Genomic DNA, 21,461 nt, shown 5'->3' with positions numbered 1-21,461 from the left:
AATCCGCTAGCGACAATATATCTGATATTAATAGATTCTCTGACAAACAGCGACCAGAACAAAAATATTATTCTGAACAAATAAATGCGGCACTGATAGCAGTAAATACTATTGAGTCCAAGAATGAGCCTTACAGCATTACTGAACGAGATCTATTTTATCAAACACTCGATGTCATAACAAGTATTGGTAAGATTATTGAATCTGTTGATTATGATATATTTGATCGTGATATTGACAAAAATAAATTCATTAAAAGACTATACAAGTGAAACTGGAAAGCTGCTGACAGAAACAAAATATCAAAATATAAAAGATTTCATTGTTTGGTATCTAAACTTACCCCCAGATGACATAAACTTTAACAGTAAACGTGGACTTTTGTCTTTTGCAACATCATATGGCACGTAATACTATCAAATTTAAAGATTTAATAGATGTATTGAGTCATATTAATTATGTAAAAGATCTTTACCAAAATAACATGAATGATGTCTCTGAAACACCAACGATTTTTGATCCTCCACTTAATGTGATCAATAAAAAATCTTTTGAAGATGTTAGGTATAAAGATGCATTGTCTGAGATATATCATGAATATATAAATTCTAAAAATTTCTTGCTGATCATGTTAATAGTAAAGTTCGTGATCTGGTTGATAACGTTGCTGCTGAGAAAGGTTTACCTTTGCGCCATTTGTTAACAAAATTTTATAATGCCAAAAAAGGAAATAATAGACTTCAATCATATTTCATCTGGTCGCCTAGACAACGATAGAGACGAGCTTGTCAAATACTACAGGTACTATCATTAAATTTTTTTACTGTATCAAACGCGCCAGAAAATATTACAGCAGAATAATAAGCGCGCTGAATAATATTCCAATATTACTAACAACGCCTGGAATCGCTACAGATGGCGAAACCGCAAACCTATTATTGTTAATAGGTATTGTATTATCAACAATAAAAAAAAAGATCGAGCCAAAATACAAGAACAAAAATACTTAGTGTAAAATAGCAATAGCTACCTACAACAAAATTCTTAATCAACTTCAAGCTTATCTGCGTTGTGAAAAGTGTATTATGTTAGAGCTGATACAGGAACTGCGAGTCAAAGACGATTTGCTAGTTGATATGATACCGAACAGAGTTGCGAAATACGAAAAACGTTACTCAGTAAATTTTGTGTGAAATACAAATCAAGAACTCCGCAAGCGTCCGTATGATTTGCTACAGTTATCCAAAACTGCTCAACTTCGTTATCACTATAGTGTGGCCAAGAGATTAAACTTATTCGCATCCACTGCTGCTCCAGGTCTCCCAAATTCCCCTTGTGCAGAGGTAAAAAGGACAACTTTGACAACTGCGGCTTTTGTGCCCCAAGGACGACAGAAGGTGAGAGATCAGCCACAGATTCAAGCTGCTCAACATTTGCCGGCAATCTCTGACGCAGTTCCCTTAGTAGTTCCAACAGATAATGACGACAGCGCTCTTTTATTTGGTCTGCCAAAGAGCACTAAATTTTGGATTCGTGCAGCATCAAGTTGAATTCAATGCCAAAGTTGATCGCTGCTAAAGGTAAATGGGTAGACCTGTTCTCAAGATCAAACGCTATTATTGCTCCCCACGACGGAAATGTGGTTGGAATTAGAAGCGCGCTTCGTTCTTCCGGTTCCGGAATTTTTTAAAAAAATTAAGTATTTGAGATGACATCTATGGACATACATCCAGAATAATGGATTCATTAAGATTTTTAGATATTATCGTCACTAGCGCCAATTTGAAACTGAATGCGGAGAATTTAATAGCAATTTGATGCAGAACAAATTACGGCGACACAAATCAGAAACCAGCCCAAAAAACCGCAACCCGCAATCTCAAAATTTTTCACGCAACCAAATTTCGAAAGGAGCCCAATTGGGCGAAAAAACCGCGTATCTGGCAACTCTGGCAACTCTGGACGTCAGCTATAGTAACGTCGCACAGGTCATGTATGCATTCAACACCGATTGTTTCAGTAACGGATGTCATTTTGTAGAATTTGATTTTATACATACCTTTAAGCTCAAGTATTCACTTCATTTGGATTCTTTTATATCCACATTCCTTTGGAAGGTCATTATTTATACGCCTCCAAAAGTGTATACGGCAAAATCAATGTTAATGTACGTAGACGTTTTTGGACGAAATGAACCTACAGGTGTGATCCAGTATAATCCGGACTGAATGTCGCGCGCTTTTATGTCACAATGAACTCTACGAATATTGATAAAAAATATTCGTACTACCCCATATTGTGACGATTCCACCCAAAGTGCTTTTTCCTTTACCCAAGGTTAGTGCATGGTCACCATTGTAAAAGACCACAGAGATAATATTTGTCGGGAAGTTAAGGTGCATATCATTCAGAAATCAGGATTGAATATACTTGGTTAAAGAAAAGTAGTGTTAGATTCTAAAAGAACAATTTATATTTAATTTAAAATGAGTAAATGTGCATACATGACTCATGTGACTTGTATTTCAAATCCCTATATGGGAACCTATATCTGATATAACTAGAAGGAAATTAGAAGAATTTTGTAAGTTCATTAAAAACAGTTTTTGGAGAGATGTAATTTTGGCAGTATCTAAATGGAAAGAAGAACCGCAAAATCCTAACGAGTATCTATCCATGAGTATTTTAAATTTTGTCCCCCCTAAAATGATCTATCAATACAAATCCTGGACAGAAGCTGGTTTTGAAATTCTGAACGATCTAGTAGATGTTCACGGTAATTTAATACCTTTTGAGATAATAAAACAAAAAACTGGAAGCGATGATTTCTTGAAATACTTCTCCTTAATATCCAGAATTCCTAAAGCATGGAAAGATGCCATAAAAAAACCACCTAGTACATAATAATTTTGATAAGCAGGAGGATAAAATAACGAACTTGCGAAAACAAGATTCACTCAAGTTTATTTACAAAGATCTTTTACAGGAAGCTAAAAGGCAACACACTGCGAAGCAAGAAACTTGGATGCAAGTATTAAATAAAAATATAAGTAGTGAGGAGTGGTCTGATATATATAGCCGGGCAAAATGCTGTACCAAGGATACCAAGTTGATCTCTTTTAACTTTAAATTAATCCATAGAATAATCGCTACTAATGATTTTCTTAAAAGAATTAACATATTTGATGACAACAAATGTACTTTCTGTAAGAGTGAAACTGAACGTATTGAGCATCTCTTTTATGACTGCAGTATTACTTCACAGTTTTGGTACCGTTTTATTGAAGTTTTTGCACCTTTTTGCCCAAATATTGTACATCTGTCCAAAAAGGAAACATTTTTAGGAAGTGAACAACTGGACAGTTTGGGTAATTTTCTGCTTATTTTGGCAAAATATTATATTTATACTTGCAGATTCAATATGAAAAATCCTTCTGTTTTTGCTTTTAAGCAAATAGTTGCAATGCATAAGAACATTGAAAATTACACTGCCAAGGTAAATAAAAAAGAGGACCAATTTCTTCAAAAATGGACCTCAACAATGAACATTTAACTTGTCTCTGACTTGAGGGTAAACAGGAACAAAATACTGTAATATCACAAAAGCCATGTCACCTAGATTTTGTGCCATATGCATGTGTATATGCGTGTGTGTGTGTGTGTGTGTGTTTCTTTTTTACTTTCTCTGTATATTATATTTATTATCCCTAGATTATCTGATAACCAGAAATGTTTGATTGTAAGGTGATCCTGGGATGGTTCCCCGACCCAGTGGTCAACCTATTACGGGGTTAATTAAAAAAAAAAAAAAAAAAAAAAAAAAAAAACAGGAGTGAAAGAATCCCTAAAAAAAAAAAAAAAAAAAATATCTGATATAACAAGGGAAATAAACGTTGAGACAACTTTAAGAAACATTATAGTCATTATGAGTACTAAATTTAATGTGTTGGTAGTAACTAATTTACCCTGCTGTTAATTCTGTCTTGCTATTAATGCTTGAAATTACCAGTTTAGAGAGGCCCCGAGTGACCGAGTGGTCTAAAGCGCTCACCGTTCCGGATCACTGCCATCTCACCTCTGTCTGCGTGGTTCGAGTCCAAGGCTCGGCTAGCGTGGGTACGTGGGAAAGCCTGCCAGTAGCTTCTCGTGGGTCGGTGGTTCTTCCCTGGGTTTTCCAGGGTTCTTCTTCCACCAGTTATACTGGCCGCCATGTATAGCCTATCGTGTGCTGAAAAATGGCGTTAAACCCTAGAACAACAACAACAACCAGTTTAGATGACAATAGAGAGAAAACGTGTTTGCTTGGTCTTGAGACCTTTACTGGAGTACCGGAGAAACATAACTGCCAGAACGGCCGATCTCACCCCTAGGTATAGGTTTTGGGAACATACTCGGGAAATTCATGACAAAGTTTTCACGAATACTACTAAATATGGAAGAATTCGGAAAGATTAACCTGAGTGCCACCTAGTGAAAGCCGAGACACCAGTGCCGTATTAAACTTGGGTGCCCCCCTCGCAACATAGTTCCTAATACGTTTTATGAATATTATTTTGATCCGTTGTCGCGGGGCCCCTAGGCCGGTGCTTACTCTGCCTATTTGGTAATCCGGCACCGCGATCGGCCAATACGCACAGTAGTAAAAATGGCGCCCGATTTCAACGGCAAATATAGCAAATATTTCACAGTAAATTATAAGCAGATTCAGCAATGGTGAAGAAAAATTATTAATTTACATGAGTATTACCTTAATTCTGGAGAAAAATGGATACAATTGCCTATTTCTCTCTCAGAATAGAAAGTAAACGAAACAGCTTACAATCCTATAATGTACACACTGGGCTTCAAAAATCTTTCCGGAGATGATAAATATTTAAAAAAATAATTTTTATATGACTGACGTATTGTATAAAATTACTTTTCTTTAGTACAAGAGTCATATATCAAAAACTTTTACTACAGTTACTTTTATTTGTATTGGAAACAGAGGTACCACTTTACAACATGAGGGTAATGTAAACAATAAAGGAGATTAGATATTATCTCCAACAATAATGATATGTGCAAATGCATTTCATAAGAAGATTAGTTGATAGGTATTCAGGATTGTTTAAATATATTGGGGTTATCAATAGTGTTATTTATATTTTATTTAATTTATATTTGATTTAATTTAATTGTTTGTTTATTAATTTTAATATTTTTTATTCTATTACATGCTATTGTAATTTAACTTCATTTACTGGTATTGACATTGTCCATAAATTCAGTTCAGTTCTGTTTGACGTGACTGTTTTTCGTAAACAACTAATAATATAAACTTTGTATTTAATGCTGACCTAGTTCCTGGCCTTGATTCAGAAATCTGTGAGACTTGAAGTAAACAAGCTTTTTTATTTTTTAAATCTTTCTCAGAGAAAGATTCATAAAGTGAAATCGAGGCCAAATATGGAGTACGTGACAAATAACATGTATCAGTTAGGTTTTTCCAGTGGATTGACCCACTTCCGGGCATATGTTTTGCGTCGTAGCTACATTTATTACTGATGTTTTCAGAAAGAATAGTCATTACTTGCCTTAACACTTGAGAAGTTGGTGTTTTATGTCGTGACCAGTTTATTTTGCTCATTATTTTAGTTTTCTTCAAATTATTTGGATTCCACGAGATTATTTTTCCCTGGAAATACTTGTGGTCTAAATTAATTCTTGGACAAGGACAGTTATCGAATATTACTCAGAATTCAAACACTGAAATATTATGTTCTGTTATTCAGCAAAGAACTGTTGACACATCAGTACGACGCTAACCACACCATACGTCGTCGCCATCCATTTTGGATTTCATCGAGATTCGAACTCAACTTCATCACGACTTTCTTATTACTTGGACTTCTATTTTTTAATTCTTGGATTATTTTTTTATTTGATTCGTGGAACACTATGTTCTTTTCCTCATTTTTACCTTGTTTTTCTAGGGAAATAAATTATTTTTTAAATTTTACAAGGCTTGTTGTCTTCACTGTTTTATTATTACGTTTTGTAAGAGTCTAAACACGTAACAATAGAGTATATGTTATGATCCAGAGGCTTAGAGTCTATGTTATGATCCAGAGGCTATTTTCAAGTTGGAGTTATTTGAAATTGATGTAAAATTGCCTCTCCCCATCTTACCCACAATCAGGCATGAGATTAAAAAAATTATTAAAGTGTTGGTACAAACATGCCCCACAGGACTAAAATGACCATAGTTTTAGGTATCTATCTTTAACGGCGAAGATGGGGCTTAAGAAAATCACAGACGTACCTACAAACGGTTTCACGTATTCTTTGTTTTGAGATAACGAGAAACTGCAGCTTTCGTCGCCACAATAAATCTCTCTCTCTCGTTTATCTGTTTTCAAAAGAAACTAGTGACTAGTATATAGGCGCTTGTTTAAAAAATGCAGTGGATGAAAAGAAAGTGCGTGTGTGTGTGGTTTGGATTTTTAACGTAGTTTAACAATTTGTCAGTCATATCGCTACGATGTCTGCAGCGTGGCAGTTTATAGTGATGTCTAGCAATGGGACATCATGCCGCATACATATAGCATAATGTCCCACCCAGTCACATTATCCTGACACTAAGCCGACCAGTCCTAACACTAACCTCTTAATGCTGAGCACCATGCGTGGCAGCTGTTAATACCATTTTTGTACGTCTTTGATAAAGAAAATAAGCGTTTATATTTTAAAATTTCCCTACATTTAGCGATCAAATTATTTTTTACAAAAATGAGAGTATAGGTATATATTTCGTAGTAATACTGTAGCATTCTTCTATGGTAACGGACGATTTAAGATAAAGCACTATAAGGATGCAACTTTCTGTCAATCTATGAAGAGCCCATTAACTTGGGGCCAGAAAACAATTAATTAGATTTATGGGGACAGGTACTTGTTAAATCGCTACACTGCAATGAGTTATAATGTCTGTGTCGGGAGTGGAAGTGATCTTAATTAAGCCTTCGTTTACTTAACCGTTGGACAACTAGAAAGAGAAATGGTTAACTTCAATTTTATATTGGAACTGTCAGATTTGAAATTTTCCAGATCTGTTGTTTGGAATTCTATAAGTCATCCTGACCACAATTTTGGCGTCTAGTTATAAAAGACGGTAAATATATTTAATCCTGATTGGTTACGCTAAATAAGGAGCGTGGTTCCCACACGAAATTCTTGGGGGTTAAATTGCCGCATCGAAAAAATCTAGTCAGTCTGCAATTTTCCTGCAAGAGTGAAAATATTAGGTACTCTGAGACTGAATTAGGAAGAAATTCTGTCGTAAAACATTGGTCAAAGGGACCGGATGTCCGGAAAGTCAACGGACACAATTTTGGCGATAGAAACGAACAAAGCTTGAAAGCACAAGGGGAAATAGCTCCACGGACGTATCCACGGAAATATCCACGTACTTACTTATCCAAATATCAAAGTTGCCTAGTACTTACGTATCCACCTACCCCACAAAGTTTGAGGGCCGAAAAGAGGCGAGACAGTAGGGAGGTCGGAAAAGGGAAAAAGCGAAAGGACCTGGAGGAACCACCAGAGTGAAGTTGGAGTGGATCGGAATAACCAGGTTACGAAGTGGTACAAAGCAATGACTTCGATCGTTCACTCGATTGTATGATGAACTAACTCTATCATTTAAAACAGATCGGTTATTTACATAAATATATTTGTGTTTGAAATTCGGTGAAAGATTTATTTAAAAAAGAAGTATCTTCCTAATGTAATGTATTATCCCAGTTGTTTATGTAATTGGTTAAATTTTTGCTTTTTCATGTACGGAAGCTCGTGTCATTCTGTTCTATATATCTGCTCAGATCTCTATTTATTCCATCTATAATTTCACACTTTATTTTAAAATTTACTCGATCCGGGCAACAATACCGAGTGCAATCACCCTCTAGATAACGATAGCCAAATAAAGAGGACACCTTGTAAGAAGGTACAACCTCATAATACCACTCCACCAGTAGTAACCGCTACAAGCACGCTAAATTATATCCCTTCTAGGGGGAAAAAATCAGTTCTTGATAAGCACCACAAAAAAAAAAAAAAAAATTATCGGCAGGAAGAAGAAAAAAAAACACGCCCCACCCATCTCCACCCCCGAAATAAATTATTTGTGCATATAAAATACTAGCCTTACTCGACTGAGCACAAACTCAAACTTCTGGCATACATTTACTAATTCCCATATTACTGAATGGAAATCTGATTAAAATCAGATCTCCCTTGTTTCACGTTGGTCAGTGAAGATCTAATTTTAATCAGATCGACTGAAGGGATTCTTTCGAAAACATAAAAGACTTTTAATTAGACAAATCTTCGTTTTTCCCGTGTCCATGAATCGCTATATATGTCTGATTAGATAACGAATCACTTCAGGTTTAATTAGCAACATAGATCGTTTTCTGCAGTAAAGTCCTTGTCGACAGTAACAACTGAATTTCCCATTCAACTGTGTCTTAACACCTGCTGCAAGTCAAGATTTACACTAAATAAATCGGGACCATCATTCTTTGTAAGAAATGACAACCAATATGTTTACTTATTTATTTATTTATTTTGCTGTACAAAATTAAAATGTAACTATCAATTCAAGCATTACATTTTTTTCATTAGATGAATATCGATCGCCCACTCTATTTAAATTACAGTGTAATGTTTTGATCCATCAAACCCAAATTTCTTCTCTTTTTTGTATATCAAGGGTTGTTTTTAATTGTTCTTTTGTAACCGCGGAAAAGACAACCAGCTTCCCCCTACCCCATTAGTATGCATCAATTCACGTGTTAACTAGGCCAATTGTTTGCTTGTAAACGTGAAAGTCGTTGACCTATGGCGCCTATCGCAACATCATCGAGTAAAATTACCGCAGTAATTAAGAGAACGATTTCGCCAAACCGGTACATGTTTACTTTCCATCAGGCGAGTAGCGTTTCTTGCATGTATAGAATGTTCTACACGTTTCCAGACGCCACGAGAAGATGCAGTTTCATTGAAAAAGGTCTATTTTTATACGCAGTTGTATAAACAACAACACGTATGTCACACATTTTGACAACAATACATACAAAAATACTGAAATTAAGGATTTTAAAGTATCAGATCATAAATTAATTAAAATTGAAATTAGTATAAAGACTTAAACGAAATGGGGGAAGAGTGTGTGGAAAATAAATAATAAAATTCTTAAGGAAGAGGAGTTTGTTAAGGAAATAAATAACGTTATAAGAGATTTTAAAACATAGGAAACAAGGATATAATTAAAGAGTGGGATATTTGAAGAAAAAAAAATTAAGAAAAAAGCAGTCAAATACTCTAGCAGAGGAAGGGAACTACAAATGATGGAAAAGGAGGAAAGGAGGAAATAAAAAAGTCAATTAGGGAAACCTATTTCAGAGGAATTGAAGAAAAAAATACAAAAAGAAAGGCTAAATAAAATAACGGAAGAAGAAAAGAAAGGGAGGGAAATAAGAGCAGGGAAATTTACCAATATATATATATATATATATATATATATATATATATATATATATAAGAAAGCAGATGGGCTATACAAAAGAGAGGAACTAAGGGGGGATGGACACATTGGCAAATTAATAGAGAATGACAGAGAAATAACGGGAAAAATTAGAGCATACTATTCCGATTTATATACCACACAACAACAACAACAACCCAGATCAGAACACAATAATTGAATATCTAGAAGGATGAGCAAATATCATAAGAACTTATGAAATTATTTCCATAGAAGAAATTAAGAACTTTGTAAAACCAATTAGCAAAAGGTAAATCCCCAGGTAGAGATGAACTCACCACGGAATTCTATAAAAAAAAATTCAAAGGTGACTTAGCACCGATTCTTGATGGATTATATAACAATACTGCTGAGAAGCGATGCAATGTCAGATTTAGTGAGGGAAGGTCTAATAACACTAATTTACAAAGGGAAGGGGAATGGGAAAGAATTAAAAAATTGGAGGCCCATCTCCCTCCTTAATATAGATTACTAAATTCTAAGTAGGATATTAGCAAATAGGGTAAAAAATAAATGAACAATATGATAAAGATAAATTAAACGTGTGGCAAAAGGAAGTGACATCCAAAACAGTAAGTATAAGGACAGTAATAGCCGACTTACAGGAAACGGGTCAGAAAGGTGCCATGGTATCTTTCGACCATGAAAAAGCCTTCGACAGATTAGAACATAACTACATACAGAAAATTATGGACAAATTTGGATTTGGAACATGTTTTCAAAATTGGACCAAAATTCTGTGTAGCAACATAACTTCAAGAGTACAGGTTAATGGAACTGTTACAGAGAAAATTGACATACAAAGATCAGTGAGGCAAGGTGCCCACTATCAATGCTATTATACGTGATAGCAGTTGAAATCTTAAGTACCAAAATAAGAAATAACAAGGAAATTGAGGGAATAAATATCCCCAATCTAAAGGAAGAGTTTAAGATGCTCCAACATGCAGACGATTGTACGAACTTTATAAAAGAACCAGATTCCTTCAGACACCTATACAAGGAATTCCAATCCTTTGGGAAAGCTTCAGGGTCACAAATAAATCATGAAAAAACTGAAATCTTAAAAATAGGAAACTGGCGGGGGGATCACCCATGACGCGCCCCCCCCCCCCCACACACACACACACTTAATAAAGGATCGGGTAAAAGCTCTGGGAGTCGTTTTTGGAAATGGAGAGATGCAAGAAAATTACAAAACATGAAAAAGAAAATAAAAGAAAACATTAATATCTGGGCACTCACGCCACTATGCATAATGGAGCGGGCACAAGTGTTTTCAAACATAAGCTACACCTTCAAATCAAGACATAGGAAATAAAAAGCTAGATAAATTAGACAATAACAGAATAAATTACATCTGGAGTTATAAAACTCATCATGTTAAAAAAAGCAACATTATAAAGAGGAAAATCGGGACGAGGGCAAGCCATGCCTAGCCCGCTAGTCATTAAATGTACAAACATAATTAACAGACTAAAAATGCTAAATGCAGAGACACAGACACTGTTATGGTTTCACTATTAGAAATAGGAATGATATTCACAAAAACAACATGTTATCGAAAAACCTAGAAGTCCACAGGAATTTTAGGTATATTGAAGAACTGTTAGTAAAATATAGAGATAGGAAGGATCTATGGAAAATATAGAGATAGGAAGGATCTATGGAAAATATAGAGATAGGAAGGATCTATGGAAAATATAGAGATAGGAAGGATCTATGGAAAATATAGAGATAGGAAGGATCTATGGAAAATATAGAGATACGAAGGATCTATGGAAAATATAGAGATAGGAAGGATCTATGGAAAATATAGAGATAGGAAGGATCTATGGAAAATATAGAGATACGAAGGATCTATGGAAAATATAGAGATAGGAAGGATCTATGGAAAATATAGAGATACGAAGGATCTATGGAAAATATAGAGATAGGAAGGATCTATGGAAAATATAGAGATAATAAGGATCTATGGAAAATATAGAGATAGGAAGGATCTATGGAAAATATAGAGATACGAAGGATCTATGGAAAATATAGAGATAGGAAGGATCTATGGAAAATATAGAGATAGGAAGGATCTATGGAAAATATAGAGATAGGAAGGATCTATGGAAAATATAGAGATACGAAGGATCTATGGAAAATATAGAGATAGGAAGGATCTATGGAAAATATAGAGATAGGAAGGATCTATGGAAAATATAGAGATAGGAAGGATCTATGGAAAATATAGAGATAGGAAGGATCTATGGAAAATATAGAGATAGGAAGGATCTATGGAAAATAGATGAAAATAAAACCTATGAATGGATAAGGGAAGATATCACTAACAATCTAAGAAGTAAAGTAGAACATAACTCTGGAATGAACTGGGACAGAGCATGGGTCAGCATCAATTCCTTAAAGATACAAAGTTTAGTATTCAAGTATATGCACAATGCGAGCTTAACTGGGAAGTGGCCATGAGAAGTCGAATGATAAGGTTAGTAACGAAATGCCCTATGTGCAAGCAGGCAGATTTCACAGAATACCACGCCATAACCCAAAGTGAGATAAGAAAGTCGGACAGGATTAAAGTAATCATGGAAATATGTAAGAGAGAGAGAGAGAGAGAGAGACAGAGAGACAGAGAGAGAGGGGGTGGGGTACAGAAGGAACAACATATTATTTCTAATAATCAAAATTACTGAGCACATAACAAAAACAATGATGGCCTGTGGTCAGTTGATGACTAGAAGAATAACTTGGATATCGGACATCATAACGGGGGGTGGGGGTGGAGGAATGGCCAAGGTTTTACTGCCCATTAGGGGTATGGTCCAAGGAGAGCGTGGGCTGTTGCCCTGCCTTCATCTCTCACCTCAGGGGAAAATTACACACTTTAGAAATTGTAACCCTTCTATAAAATAATTAGTTCCTTCATGTCCAGAGAGAGAGAGAAAGTGAATGCGTGGGTGGAGGAAGTTGGCTCTCAAAATAAAATACAAATCAGAATTTAGATCAATATGTGATATGGGTGTAGTCTTTCTCTGCGTGGTAATAAAGAATATGGTTTCTTCTTTGCGGTATAAAATTGACATGAATTAGTAATTTGAAGAAAGAGAAAAAAGCAGAAGAAACAAACAACCCACACAAAACACATATCCCCCCCCCAAAAAAAAAAATGCAAATAAAAACAACACGCTCCCCCACTCACTATGTGAGTATATTTCGTCTTTGTGTCATTGGAAATTTCAGTGTAGCGGTTTCTTGATGCATTAGGCTGATATCCACGTCTCCCCTCTCTTTCGCTCCCTTACTAGATAGACTAAATAATACAACGTGCCACTAATACTGGTCCCTCCCTCTCTCTCTCTCTCCGTAAGAAGACCATGTAAGACGGCTACATGAAAGGTTGAACTTCATGTCCAGAGAGAGAAAGTGAATGGATGGGTGGGTGCAGGAAGTTAGCTCTAAAAAAAATACATATCAGAATTTAGATCAATATGTGATATGGGTCTAGTCTTTCTCTGCGTTGTAGTACAGAATATGGTTGTTTCTTTGCGGCATAAAATTGACATGAAGTAGTAATTTGAAGAAGAAAAAAAACCCACACAAAACACCTATCCCCCCCCAAAAAAAACCAAAAAAAAAACCATACGCTTCCCCCCAACCACTAAGTGAACTTATTTCGTCCTTGTGACAGTGGAAATTTCACTGTAGCGGTTTCTTGATGCATTAGCTAATATCCTCGATTTCAGTTGTTTATATACTTTAAATTTCGTACGATATTTTCTGTATAGCAAAGATAGTTTTAACTGTTTGTTTAAAACTGGTAGATAAGCTCCCCATCTCCTGACCCCCTACAAAAAGTAGGCATTGATTCATCTGATTCCTTAGCCAATGGTCAAAGTTGCAAATTTATGAACGAGTGACCTTTATCACCATGTACAACCGTATTAGTTAAACTTACATAGTTACATCCCAGAAAAACTATTTGGCAAAAGCCTTTCGCCCTTATTATCAACGGGTTCTCTATACTACATATTGTACATGGTGAACATACAGAATGTTCTACAGCTTTCGCGATTGGCTCAGACGTCTAGAGAAGGTAGGCCATTTCATTGATGTATGTCTATTTTTAGACGCAGTTTCTTATAAACAAATCCACATGTGTATCGGCATATATATACTCCACGCGCTTCAAGAAGTTACAGAAGATTCGCGAATTTAATTAGTTTGTAATATATAAACGGGCCGACTCTCCACTCGACTATGCATACAAGATTCAAAAGTGAGCACAAAGAAAAGGGTTACGAGTCAGAGAAGTGACAATCTTCCCAAGCGAATTTCAGTGCGAATATAAATAGGGTAGATACCTTTGCACTTCACGCATAATAGTAAAAGACTGAAATAATGACTGGAAAAGCACCAGCTATCGGTATTGACTTGGGCACAACTTATTCTTGTGTCGGAGTTTTTCAGAATGGAAAAGTAGAGATTATTGCAAATGACCAGGGAAACAGAACGACACCGAGTTATGTCGCTTTTACAGACACGGAGAGAATGATCGGCGATGCTGCTAAAAATCAGGCGGCTCTCAACCCTGAGAACACCGTATTCGATGCAAAGCGACTTATCGGTCGACGATTTGACGACCCGAGCGTTCAAAATGATATTAAACATTGGCCATTCAAAGTTGTTAATGTGGAATCCAAGCCAAAGATACAGGTGGAATACAAGGGAGAGACCAAAGTTCTTGCTCCTGAAGAGATCAGCTCTATGGTTTTGACGAAAATGAAGGAGACGGCAGAAGCTTATCTTGGTAAGAAGGTCAAGGATGCTGTAATTACAGTGCCAGCCTATTTCAATGACGCACAGAGACGGGCCACTAATGACGCTGGAGTTATCGCCGGTCTGAATGTCCTGAGAATCATCAACGAGCCCACAGCCGCCGCCCTGGCATATGGACTTGACAAGAACCTTAAGGGAGAGATGAATGTGCTTGTGTTCGACTTAGGGGGTGGAACATTCGACGTATCTATTCTGACAATTGACGAGGGCTCCCTGTTTGAGGTAAGGTCCACAGCTGGAGACACACATCTAGGTGGTGAGGACTTTGATAACAGAATGGTTAACTTCTTTGCAGAGGAATTCAAGAGAAAACATAAAAAGGACATCTCCAAGAATGCGCGTGCCCTACGGCGTCTACGCACAGCATGTGAACGTGCAAAGAGGACTCTGTCCAGCAGTACCGAGGCCAGTGTAGAGATTGACTCTTTGCACGATGGCATCGACTTCTACAGCAAAATTACAAGGGCTAGATTTGAGGAGCTGTGCATTGACCTGTTCCGAAGTACACTTGAACCCGTAGAGAAAGCTTTGAGGGACGCTAAGATGGACAAATCTATGATCCATGAGGTTGTGCTTGTTGGTGGTTCCACCCGTATTCCTAAAGTGCAGAAACTGTTGCAAGAGTTTATGAAAGGCAAGGAGCTGAATAAGTCCATTAATCCTGACGAGGCTGTAGCTTACGGTGCTGCAGTTCAAGCTGCTGTCCTGACTGGTGTTCAGAACGAGTCCATCAAAGACTTGCTTCTAGTGGACGTCGCTCCGCTTTCGCTTGGTATCGAAACGGCTGGTGGCGTAATGACAAAGCTCATCGAGCGCAACACAAGAATCCCAACCAAAACATCGCAGGTCTTCACAACTTACACCGACAACCAACCGGCTGTATCCATTCAAGTATTCGAGGGGGAGAGGGCCATGACAAGGGACAATAACTTGCTCGGTCGTTTTGAATTGACTGGAATTCCACCAGCACCCCGTGGTGTGCCCCAGATTGAAGTAACGTTTGACATCGACGCTAACGGAATCCTTAACGTTTCCGCCGTAGATAAGAGCAGTGGCAAATCCAACAAAATTACAATCACAAATGACAGAGGTCGGCTTAGTAAAGAGGATATTGACAGAATGGTGGCCGACGCCGACAAATACAAAGCGGAAGACGATAAACAGAGAGAACGCGTGTCAGCTAGAAATGCTCTGGAAAACTACATTTTCAGCGTGAAACAGGCGGTATCAGACACTGGAGACAGATTATCAGTAGACGACAAAAAGAAAGTGTCGGATACTTGTGACCAGGCACTCAAATGGTTAGACAACAATTCTCTGGCAGAAAAAGAGGAGTTTGATCAAAAGTTACAAGATGTTCAGAAGACGTGTTCCCCCATCATGCTAAAATTACATGGCAGTCAACCCCAATATGGCGCCCATACTAGCCAACAGGGATCTCAGGGCAGGCAGGGACCCACAGTTGAGGAGATGGATTAAACTAAGATGAAAGGTCTAAATCTAACGAGTTATGACTGTGATAAAGTTTGAAAAAATTGCCAAAGTATTTTATATTTAATATGATTGTACTGGACGTAAAACAAAATGGAAGTACAGACTTCTGTTTTTTTATATATATAAAACTGATTCGTTATCAAATATCGAATTCTCAGGTATTGTGGTGTACAAGTTTACAATTAATCTCTGTGGTCATTGCAAGCGGCCAGTTACCATTATGTCATTGGCCAGTATAATTAAAGTAACATGTCCTATACATTCGTGCATATAATTTCATGATTTTATGTGCATTACTGTTATATTTTATATATTTTAACGAATGTTAAGATCTTTACGTTTTATAATTTTACTTGTTGTACCTCGTGTTTCATTTACTCGAACGTTTTGTATAGTGTATTATTTTTAGATTTTCCCCAACTACTTTTAGTTGGCACCACATACTTATACATTCATGTTAGACACATTCTGTGTTAATGTTCGCCTAATGTTTAATAAAAGCTTTTAAATTTTTCTTTGCTATTTTCGACTGGAGGTTTAACTTTTTTCCTATTTCGGCATATAATCACACTTAAATATGCACACATCACCACATGCAGCCGACATTTCTGAAATCTCTCTATCTCTCTCTCTGATGCCACTCGTCTGTGGCATCATGCCCCAGTGCTAGATATCACTATAAACTCCCACACTGCAGGCATCGTAGCGATATGACTACAATTGTTAAAGTATACATCTCCCTCTCTCTCTCTCTTTCTCTCTTTCTCTCTCTCATGTCAACACAAAAGCACACTCAGCAGCAGAGGGGGCGAATCCGACATTTTGTCCAATCGTTATTTTGCTTAATTATTACTTTCTGCACTCAGCGGATCCGGTGTAGTCAGCGCTGGTAAAAAAAAAACGACGACGTCGTTGGGGGATCGTCGCGTCGTCATTTGGTTTAATTAACACCTTCTGCGCGTCGATCCCCAGCGTCGTCAGCGTCCGGTAAGCACATCGACGACCGCGTCGATGTCATCGCCCCCTCTGCTGCTAAGAAGTTATTTACAATGAAAATTAGTTACAACTAACCGAATATTTGGTCAAGTCCGATACGATATCGTGTCCGAGGATCATGTAAATTTATCGTTACGAATCCATGTGGGGTTGACTGAGCATGACTAAAAAAGTTTCGAAAAGTATAAAAGTCCATGTCACCGCCGCACCATGTCTGCCAAATATTTCGTAGCGTGTGTGTATCAACGCCGTTGAATACAGCAAGAATATTACAGTTGTCTCTAATTACTTTTGGAATCTGAGTGTATCGTTGAGTGACATATATCACGTCAGTGTTTTTATGCCTGCCTCTGGAAAATATCCTAGCTGGGTTTTTTTGATTGTCTAACATAACATCATCGTACACGACTAGATTGTTAACGTCGCCATCAATATCATCAATACCCGGTGCATCATTGATATCTGTAATAAACTCGATGACATTTTTTTTAGCGATCGCTGATGCATTCTCGTTGAAATCTTTCAACACCTCGTAGCATCGTTGATCATCTACGCTAGGAGCAACCAAATACAACTTATCCCACTTCATCCATCTCATTATTAAATTGAGTAACAATTGCGTCTTACCGGATCCAGATGGTCCGATGATAATCATCCGGATCGAGTTTGGTAACGCTGCAACATGCTTAACTGGTTCTCTTGTTTTAGTCGCCGAAAAATCAATTATATCCATATCTCTATACATAAATTATGGATCTATATTGTGTGAAGTGTAGAGTGCGTACTGGCACAAATGATATGACAACCGCTACAACAAGAAATAACAGATCGGCGCTTACTGGTAAGTGTGTACAATGCGGTACAAAGAAATTTAGATTTATTTCTATTAAACCCGGGGACGCTTTAAAAAAAAGCGAGGAGGTGATATTGCAGCCAAATTGTCAAACCTCCCCGGAACACCGTGGGCAAAGTATCCAGGAGAAAAACACCTCCCAGGATATAGCTACTGTGGCCCCGGAACACGATTAGATATCAGACTCGATGATCAAAATCAGCCCAAACCCGGTGAGTATCCAATAAACGCTATCGATAAGGCGTGTCATGTTCATGATGTTGCTTATAAAAGTAGCGATCTGCAACAGCGTCATATCGCGGATGTAAAATTAATTCACGCATTAAATGCTATTCCTGATAAATCCGTCAAAGAAAAATTGGCCTCATGGTTGGTAAAATCGGCTATGAAAGGTAAATTAATGATTGGAAGCGGAGCTTCTCGCGCTGGTAATTGAAAACGCTAGCGTTTATAATAACAACATGGAATCCATCTATTATTCTCCGAGAGGATACTGGAAGGGGAAGGCCGCAATTGGTAAACTCGCAAGCGCTGCAAAGGTAACAAAGGCCACTGCGGCTAATTGGTTATCCAAACAGGCTATATGGCAAATTTATCTACCACCGCCTAAACAAATCAACTTTTCGCGCTTTGATGTCAGCGTACCTAATGAAGTTCATCAGGCTGATATACTATTTTTGCCGCATGACAACGGTTACAAATACGCGCTAACCGTAGTTGATGTTGCGAGTCGATACAAACAAGCGGAACCGTTAAAAACAAAGTCGGCAACTGAAGTAGCCGCTGCGTTTGAAAGAATTTATCGAAGAGGCCCTCTGCGCTGGCCAAATCTAATACAAGTTGATCCCGGTAGTGAATTTCGCGGCGCTGTTTTATCAACGCTGAAACATCATAGCGTCGCGGTACGACGAGGTCATACTGCGCTACATCGTGATCAGGCAATTGTTGAACGATTCAATCGGACTCTCGCTGAACGGTTATTTGGATATCAATACGCGAAGGAATTCATTCAGGAAAAACGATCTCGTGAATGGGTTAAAAGGTTGCCAGGTGTAATTGCAGCGTTAAATAACGAGATTACCCGAGCAATCAACATTAAACCCAGCGACGCGATTAAATACGAGTATATACCCGGAAAATCAAAAATAAATAGCGTTTCCAAGCCGATTCTCGGCAATGTCACCGTGAGATATCTATATGAACCAGGAGAGCTTGAAGGCGGTAAAAAAAGAGCTACTGATCCTATTTGGAGTGTTACCACACATAACATATCAACGATAACACGATCAACTGGTAGACCACCGATCTACAGACTGGATTCAACTGCTCCTCAGCGCGGATTTACACGCGAGCAACTACAAGTGATACCTGACGATACTCAATTACCCCCGCGTGGTCTTAACTAGCGCCGTTGCGTCTATTGCACTCAAGACATGTCAACCTCACATTGTTTTTGACATGACCGAGACTGTTATCGATCCTGTCCACGGTAAATTGGCGAGCGTCTTTATCCGAATAACGCCAGCGCATTACACAATTACAACTCGCGCAGTGATTATTCTGTTGTTGTCGTAACGCAATTATTAATTCGGCATCAATATCAAAACGCCGCTGTTTTTTTTTATCCTGTTGGCGGTAACCCGAGAGTTTTCTATCAATGACGCTTGCATCGATGACTCCGTCACTGGCTTCGTCACTGACTCCGTCAATAACAATTCTTCGAAGCTGATTTATCCTTCGTACTCGGGACACTGCAAGATAGACTAGATTCGACCATTCGATGCGATTATCAACCATCCAAACAATTGTGTCCGTGATGGTTAGTCCCTGCGAGGAATGTATTGTTGTTGCGTATCCTAGCGTCCACGGGGATTTATTAGCACGTAGCGCGTCCTCGACGACGCTGATATCAACGAGCACGATATCATTCAGCACGAGAATTTGTTTTTTTGTCCCTGACGCTGTCGGGCCCGGGATTTCAACTTCAATGTTCTGCTGCCGTGTGTCCGCGGGTCTATAACATAACGGCACTGGACGCGTTGGAAACTTTTCCTTATGCAACGCAAACAACTTCCGCTGAAGTGTGTCTCTGACTATCTTTCTACTCGCTACAATCAAATCGTTTGGTCTCCATGTTTCCCAGAATTCATTCAACGGCGTTTCCGGAATCACCTCGCGGATTATTTCACATTGAATTTTATCCGGCTGTAATCTGATTAGTTTTTTAACCTCGCGCAGTTGTTCATCAAGTGCTCGGTAATCAGTATCGGTTTCTTCATAATAGTCCACAAAACCTCTTAACCAATCATGTGGACCCTCGCCGACAAATGGTGGTGGTTGGCCATGGTCCCCACACATGATTACCGCTGTATTCGCGCGCAGCAACCAATCAAGAAACATTTGTAAAGTATCTAACGAAACAGTACATATTTCGTCCCAGATGATAATGTCGGGAATAAATTTTTCACCCATTCGATCAGGAGTCCACTCACCGCCGCTGTATCGAAAAAAGCTGTGATAAGTAACGGCGTCAACATTTCGTTGTTTTATCTCTCGCGCTAGTCTATGAGTCGGTGTAAGCACGATTATACTTGCCCGCGTTCGAAATAATTCAATTGCCCGAGTCGTCTTTCCTGACCCGCCACAGCCGCTTAAATAAACTGTTTTGTGTCTACAAATTGGATCAGAACACGATGGTGCATTAGACCATTCTGACAATTTATCACCGCGTAAGTAGTTGTTCTCAACGGTGACATCTGCTGACGGGGAATAATCGCGTCGTATTTCATTTTTAATTCTCCATGTACCCCAACTCTCGTCCGGATTAGTAAACCCGGCTACGTTTTCCTTATACGCTACGTCAACATAAAATGAATCAACGGCTACTCTAACCGCGGTATCGGGGAATCTATTTATCATCGAGAATAAATTGATAGCGGCATAACCCAGCATAGACGCCCTCAAATGCGGATACGCGGGGCTGTCTCCATCGCCGTAGGTAACAACTGTACCCAACTTTGTTCCATTGGACAAGAAAGCTGTTTTGCAGTTCACGTATCTATTTTTTGCCACTGCGTCCTTGATTACGAAATCATATTCTGCGTCATCTATAATCAGCCGTGAGCAATATCGTTTGTAGTCGTGGTTTTTTCCACCTTGTGTGAACTTACCAATTATTCTTCTACCGAGATCTTTTGCCTCGCGGTTTCGTTGGTTAAATATCCTCCTGGACCATTCGATGATATATTCCTCGTCGGCATCAATGTTTTTTCTGGATTCGTCAATTATGCTATCTAGACGCTCCGGTTCTGGTAACCAGACTTCAGTCTGCGCCCGGTATGATATAATCGCGTCACTGACAATCAACGAAACTAGCATGCTACAATCAATCATATACCGTAGCAGCGCTATTGGCAGCCACTTCTTTTCAGCTATGTGTCTACCGATCCAAATATAGCAACAGCGATGGAGTCCTGCCGCGAATTCAAATGATACTATGCGAGCGAATCCGGTTAAATCAAAAGGCAGTGGTCCATTAATAGCAACACGAGTCATTTCATGACTGGGGTGTCCAAATCGTTTGAAATATTCAGCGGCGGATCCATACCCGAGAAAACTCGCTGGATAACAGGCAACCATATCAACCGAGATCATAGCGTCGCGGTTGTATTCAGTGTTCCATAGTCCACC

At 38.2% G+C, this 21,461-nt stretch overlaps 1 protein-coding gene across 1 annotated transcript; it reads left to right on the top strand.

Moving 5' to 3' along the window:
* The first annotated feature begins 13,787 nt into the window (after positions 1 to 13,787).
* On the top strand, positions 13,788 to 16,041 carry LOC149771069 (heat shock protein 70 B2-like). Its single transcript, XM_089948879.1, has one exon. The coding sequence runs from the start codon at positions 13,991 to 13,993 to the stop codon at positions 15,905 to 15,907; it is 1,917 nt and encodes a 638-aa protein (XP_089805005.1). The 5' UTR covers positions 13,788 to 13,990; the 3' UTR covers positions 15,908 to 16,041.
* The last annotated feature ends 5,420 nt before the right edge of the window (positions 16,042 to 21,461 follow it).

This window comes from Sinohyriopsis cumingii, unplaced genomic scaffold (assembly GCF_028554795.1).
Source record: "Sinohyriopsis cumingii isolate HCF-2022 unplaced genomic scaffold, ASM2855479v2 utg002132l, whole genome shotgun sequence".
Classification (NCBI taxonomy): Eukaryota; Metazoa; Mollusca; class Bivalvia; order Unionida; family Unionidae; genus Sinohyriopsis; species Sinohyriopsis cumingii.
Note: the sequence above shows the minus strand (reverse complement) of the source record. Positions and strands in the feature narration are given on the sequence as shown.